Below are 6,613 nucleotides of genomic sequence, written 5' to 3' on the forward strand. Positions count from 1 at the left end.
GAGGCCTTTTCCATGGCCATGGCCAGAATGTCGGCCTGCGCCTTGTCGCGGACACGGTCCGTTTCGGCGCGGGCGCCTTGGGTCTCGGCGCGGGCGCGTTGGGTCTCGGCTTCCTGCATTTCTAGGCAGGAGTTCAGGCGGACGTTGCTATCGTGCAATAGTTGCAGCTTTTGGTAGGAATCGGAGATGTAAGACACCCATTGTTCAGGGTGTCCTTGTAGGTGTTCGATCAGTTCCTCGGTCGAATCGGTTAAGATCGGGGGTTGCAGTGACGCAGGCATCGCGGGCACCTAATGAAGGAGCTACGTAATGTCACGGGCAGGCAGGGCGGACAGGTAGGTGCGGGCGATCAGGTAACAGGACAGAGTATATTGGCTATCTAGTCTTCCAGGTACAGGGTAGCAGGTGGTTGTTGACGAAGACGTAGCTCGAGGAGCTACATATCGGAGACTGCAGAGATTTCGCGTAAATATACGCGCGCGAGGCGCTCGGCCCTCGCGCCTTCACGTGACAGGGGTCATGACTAAGCGACAGCCCAGTGGCTGTCCTTCAGGTCTGTGACAGACCTCCTATACCACCTGTTACGACGACGTACATATATGCGGAACCTTTACCCCTGTGCGCCAGGAATTACCACTATTTTCTTTTATCAAATTTATTTCGCATTTTTATTAACCCAATATATTCTTTCAAGAAATACACGCGATATTATATTTCAGTTTGTCCTCGTTTCTTGATGATTGCCTCTCTCCTCAAGGCAAACATTCTCTGCGAAATTACATATTAGATGCTCGGATATCCTATTATTGGATTGCACGTACAAAACTAACAAGTACGGCATGCCACTTTTGGATATTATTGGAGTCGATGCTTGCCGGCGATCTTTTTGTATTGCATTTGCATTTCTCAGTAATGAAACTGAGCAAGACTATCTTTGGGCATTAGAACGGCTACGATCTCTATATGAAGCTTGCAACAGCCGACTTCCTTCGGTTATTTTAACAGACCGTTGTCTTGCCTGCATGAATGCTGCTTCCGCTTGTTTTCCTGGTGCAGCATCACTTTTATGTCTCTGGCATGCCAACAAAGCCGTTCTCCGCTATTGTCAGCCATCCTTCGTTCATCGAGGCTAAGGTTTAACGTTGCGTACCCCCTGTTCGGCACCCCCCCTGTTCGGCACCCTGAAAATCTAACAACGAAATGCCTACTTTTATAAACTGATTTAAATATAAAATTATCAACGGACAAAAATACAATCGTTTTCACGCTTCTCCGGTTCATTAACCTCTTCTTCATCAGCTAAAGGTTCCAAATTTTCTATATCATTTTCCTGCAATCCAATAATGTTCTGTTTGTTAACCAAAAGCTCGTTTGGATCCGGAACCACCCTCCTCCTTTTAACCGGCCGTATTGCCTCCAGTTGTGCTTCCAATAAGCTGATTTTTTGCTGGGCGCTAGCCAAAAGGGTATCTTTGGCTTCGAAGCTTTTTTGGACTTTTGCAAATAAAAGACGTGAAGTAGCGTTGGTTTTGTTGGATTGGGAAAGTTTTTGCAGTTGAAGTCGGATATCTCGGGTCGTTTTAGGGGTTTTCCAAATAAGTAAAGACGGGTCGTTAATTTTTTGGGCTGGGCTTTCCGGTGTTTTATCCCTTTGCAAACCGTTGTTTTTATCTTTTATAACGTTGGCGTTGCTATTTTCTAACAAAAAAGGGCTTAAAAGTGGTTTAACCAAGTTTACCGGCCATAACCCCGTTGTACGCCAACCAGATTGAATGGTTTTTGCTATAAATGCTTTTAATCTGGCCTTTCGATAACAAAGTAGGAAATTTCGTTTTCCAATAACTGTTGAACAGCAAAATTGGCTAACAAATCCAAGTTGACGTCGATAAGCTTCTTTTAACGGCCCAAAAACCGATAGATCCAATGGTTGAAGAACGTGTGACGAATGAGGGGGTAAATATAGGAGTTGAATATTATTTTGCAAGCAAAGAAGCATAAATTCGTCCGTTATATGTGATCCATGGCCATCCAAAACTAATAACCGCTTTTCAGGGGTTAAAGGTTGGGTATACGGAATAAACACCTTTTTTAACCATTCGATAGCCGTTTGGTTATTTGTCCACCCGTTTTCGGTTGCATGAAATTGCCAATTATCGAAAGGGCTTAAATCCGTGGGAAACCATTGTTGTTGTACGTTTTTTCCCTTAAATATAACGAGGGGAGGGAGGGCAACGCCCGTAGCCGATATACATTCGATTATAGTCGTCCAACCACGCGTTCCGGGCTCTTTTCGTTGCAACGGCCGGATCCCGTTAAGCCCTAATACTAGGCCATTAGATCCTTTGCCTTCCATTATACCGGTTTCGTCCATATTCCAACGGTTTTCCGGTTTAATAGCGTTAATAACCGGGTTCGTAATATAAAGCCACCAAGATTTAATTACCTCCGTAGTAGCGCCATTAACCCGGGCGTTATCTATTCGACGGGGCCTTTGGGTTTTAAGGATTGGATAACGAGCCAAAAAACGAGTTATCCAACGTTTTCCAAGGCCTTTTGTCTCTCCGGCGGCTTGAAGAATTCGTTCGGCAAAAAAGCGTAATTCTTGATGCGTTGGCGGAAGCCCTAAAGCTGTTTGGGTAAGTACCCAATCAGCCAAATGCTTTTCCTGTTCCGTGGAAAGCCTTTGAAAAGGGCTTTGTGCTTTTTTATAAGGTTGAGAACCTTTAAGTCGACTTTGAAGTGTAGACCTAGGTATTCCCCATTTTCGGGAGGTTTTTGCAATTGGATTGCCATTATTGACGTCGTTAATTGCAGATATAAGCTGTTTTTCAGTATATTGCTTCATTGGAAAATGGAGAATTAAAATCAGAAAAAAGTAAATCCAAAAGTGACAGATTCATCGAGATATTTATAATAGAAGTTGGAGGATAAAAATAAAAGTGTTGTTATTTTTGGGTGCCGAACAGGGGGGGTGCCGAACAGGGGGTACGCAACGTTAGAAGATTGGAAAGCTTTTTACGACTGCTGGCATAATATTGTGCGATTACCAACCGAAAAGATATTCAATGAACGATTCCAAGATTTCGAAAAGCAATACTTTGCCGGCCATAGCAACGAAATTGCATATATCAGATCAACATGGCTGGATCCTTATAAAGAGAAACTGGTTAAAGCTTGGGTTGATCAACACCCACATTTCAATAATGTGGTTACCTCTCGAGTCGAAGGCATCCATGCGCTTTGAAAGGACATTTTAAGAAGTCTACTTCAGATCTTTTTGAGGCTTGGAAAGCTATTAAACATGCACTGCTTAACCAGCTTAAAAAACTTCGTGCCAATCAAGCTAGGCAGCAAATTCGGATTCCAATCGAATTTTCTGGGGCTTTGTACAGTGCAATGCGAGGTTGGGTGTCGCACGAAGCTCTTAAAAAGGTGGAGGAGCAACGGAAACAATTTATCCCTATCATTACCCCCTTAACGAGCTGCACTGGTGCTTTTTCTCGGACAATGGGACTTCCTTACGCTCATATTTTGAAGGATTTGACGGATGCAAACCTTGTTCTTCGATTAGAACATTTTCACTCACAGTGGCATTTAAAACGCAGTGGTTCCCCACCATTTCTGCTCGAGCCTCGTCAGCGTATTACTGCTATTTCTGCCAAATCTACTGCACCGCAGTTAAACACAAGGCGAGAGCCGAGTGGGTTTGAGTTAATTGAAGCAGCAGCGGCACGAAAAGCGCTTCCTACATGCAGTAAATGCCATATGTTAGGCCATACGATAATATCGAAAGCATGCCCTCAATGGTATTCCGAATTATTTTCAACAAAGACTGCTAAGCAAACAATATTAACAACCACATCCACCGAAACCTTGGAAACAATTATCGTTCAATCTAGCATAGATTTACAGCCAGAATCTTCACAACCAGAATTTGCGCAACCAGCAGTTTCCGATTCAGCTCCAGGCTCACCATTGCGACACAGCGACCCACGAGTTATTTACGACAGATACGTTGCAGCAAGAGACGCTTGATATAAAGATCAGCCCTGGGGAAGTATTAAAACTAATCAACAATACCGTAAGGCAATGGGACTACCTTTAAGGTATAGCAAATCAAACTACGTTTGATGCCTTGATTATAAGCAAATGGGAAATTGTTGTACCACACCAATAGGATCCCGAGACTGGACAAAGGAGGAAATGACGGCTTATTTGGACTGGAACAGTTCGGAAAACGATCGTGTTAATGATGTGGTCGCCCCATAACTTTCTCGGAGGATTTTTACCTTTCGAAATTGGAAACGGTTACCCGGCCCATATGCATTTTGTTGCATTAAAACACCGTCAAAAACGAAGGCCTCCGTCAATGACTAATGCCAGTGATTTCGGTAAATATAGCCTGCAACAGGATCTTAAGATAATCCAAGTGAGCAGGACTCTTAACGCACACTAACGTACACGTACAGCCAGATTTAGTGGGTAGGTGTTACGACCAGACAATTGGGCCGGTACCAGAAAGGCCAGGTGGGGTCACACCCCTCCTAACGACGCACCAGAGAGAGGAACACCGACCGGCAGGGAAAAGATTACCTAAGGATGAAGTCACGTGATAGCACGTGATGCCAAGGAAGGGATAGGATTGATATATCGCATATCAATCATATCAGAACGAGTGATATGCTGGCTATGGAATATATCATACATATCATTATTCGGAATAACGGACTATATAAAGCACGCTCATTACCATGTAAATAGATTCGATTTTAGGATTGCTTAGCAGCAATCAAACTTTAGTTAACCTCAATACTTACTTGAGAACGATTATAACTTCACCCCCAGTTATTGAGAACCACAATTACCCAGTCAGACGCTCAATTGCTTTAACCCACTGTACTTTACCATAAGAACAGGTTACCCCGATACCTTAATCGTAACAGTAGGAAAGCCATATATTGGTGTAGGTAATGCTATCTGTGTTAAAGCGCGTGCCTGAGCTTTTATCGTGTTCCTAACGCTGATTTAACGCTTGTTGTTATGTGACAATAAGATCTATATAATCATTTAATGCAACAGAAGTCTTTTCAGATATCTCGACATGAAATAACAGGTGCGGCCCCAGGGATGCCTTACTTGTAAGGCATCCATGGTCCCGCACGAACCCCTTATGTCCCAGAACAGATTGCAAATAGCTTCCTTTGTTACCTTAGAAGATAGACAGGAATAATTAGACATAGCGACTCGCAGCACTTATGTGTTTCAACTCGAATCCCTACGCGCAGACGAGGCTTATAAACAGTTTCCCAATGGAAATGGTTTTAATTGATATATCAAATAACGAAATTGAACTAAACGATAGCAACTGGCGAGTATTTCTTCCGCTGGGATAAAAACGCCTTAATCGCATGGCTTTTAACCAAAGCGTTGCGAAGATAAACCAAAAGAAGAAAAGTTTGCAAACCACATAAAAAAAACAAGCAGAAGGAAGACAGTTAATGTATTCGGCCAAAGAGGCCACGTCCCAGCCCCAGCCTTAATCAAACCAAAACTATGGCAGCTTTGAACCGCGCGTGATAGTGTATTCCCAAAAACGCGTTTATTAGTAGTAGTAGTAGTAGTAGTATTATTATTATTTAACGCCGGGCTCGGCCCGGCTCATTAGCCGGCCGTTAGCAACCTCCCGAGGGGTATCTCGGCGCGCTTTCTATTTTCTCTATTTACACAGCGGAAAACAAGGGCATAGAAGCGAATCGAGCCTGACCGGGTTCGTGCCCGGTCCTGCTTACAGGTTTGTTCACTGACGCGACCCCGTGCCTTCAGGCGCACGGGGGATTCGTCTGACGGCAGTTGACGGCTTTTTATCGAGAGGGGCCTGTGTCCAAACAGCGGAGCTGTCGGTCGTTTGTAGCCATGGAGACGAAGTTCCCAACAAGTGTGGGCTCGACGGCACAGGCGGGTGGTTGTTGTCGATAGCCAGCCGGGTTATCCTTGCCACGGGTAAGCGGGGAGGAGGTGGAGGGAGCAGAATTCGAACCTACGTTACTCAAGTAACAGCCATGGCGCTTAACCACTGCGCCATTCCCCCAAAACGCGTTTATTATCAAAACAGCTTCGCTTATTTTCCCTTTTTTCCCTTCTTGTGGGTAGTTTTGGCCCGAGTATAAGTTCCATCAATATATACGTGCATCTTAGGGCCGCCATTATGAGGCTGCACCGTAATATGCTCCTTTGGGTCCGAGCTGCTAGAATCTTCGCCACTATGCGGACCGTTGGTAATTGTGCCCTGGTTGCAGCTAATGGAGGCTAGGGCGATCTGAGCCGCTTCAATCCAGGTATCGACTGTGTCTGAGGGGAGACCGCCACCTCTGCTTCCGGAGGCGCCAGCATTATTTGTAATGCTAACCTTGTGCGGCTTAACGCGCTTCTGGAGGATTTGGTGATTTTGGTAATTGGTTTCACCGTTGACGCTGTTCCTGCCGGGCTCAAAAGGACCAACACTACGCCCCGTAATATCGAGGGTGTTGGTGGAGGTAAAAAATAAGGCTGGAAGAGCATGCGCAAACGTGACCATGCCGAGGGCGCCAGTGACAAGGTATAAGATGGAACGCAT

At 44.9% G+C, this 6,613-nt stretch overlaps 1 protein-coding gene and 1 pseudogene across 2 annotated transcripts; both read right to left on the minus strand.

Annotated features, from left to right (window-relative positions):
- Positions 1–5,797: 5,797 nt before the first annotated feature.
- MGG_10995 (uncharacterized protein) lies at positions 5,798–6,613 on the minus strand (the record flags this gene model as incomplete). Its single annotated transcript, XM_003717322.1, has 2 exons — positions 5,798–6,037; positions 6,185–6,613. The coding sequence occupies 2 exons, from the start codon at positions 6,611–6,613 to the stop codon at positions 5,798–5,800; spliced, it is 669 nt and encodes a 222-aa protein (XP_003717370.1).
- On the minus strand, positions 6,017–6,088 carry MGG_20210 (annotated as a pseudogene). The gene has a single exon. The product of its transcript is annotated as a tRNA-OTHER (tRNA).

The sequence above is a fragment of the Pyricularia oryzae genome, chromosome 4, assembly GCF_000002495.2.
Source record: "Pyricularia oryzae 70-15 chromosome 4, whole genome shotgun sequence".
Classification (NCBI taxonomy): Eukaryota; Fungi; Ascomycota; class Sordariomycetes; order Magnaporthales; family Pyriculariaceae; genus Pyricularia; species Pyricularia oryzae.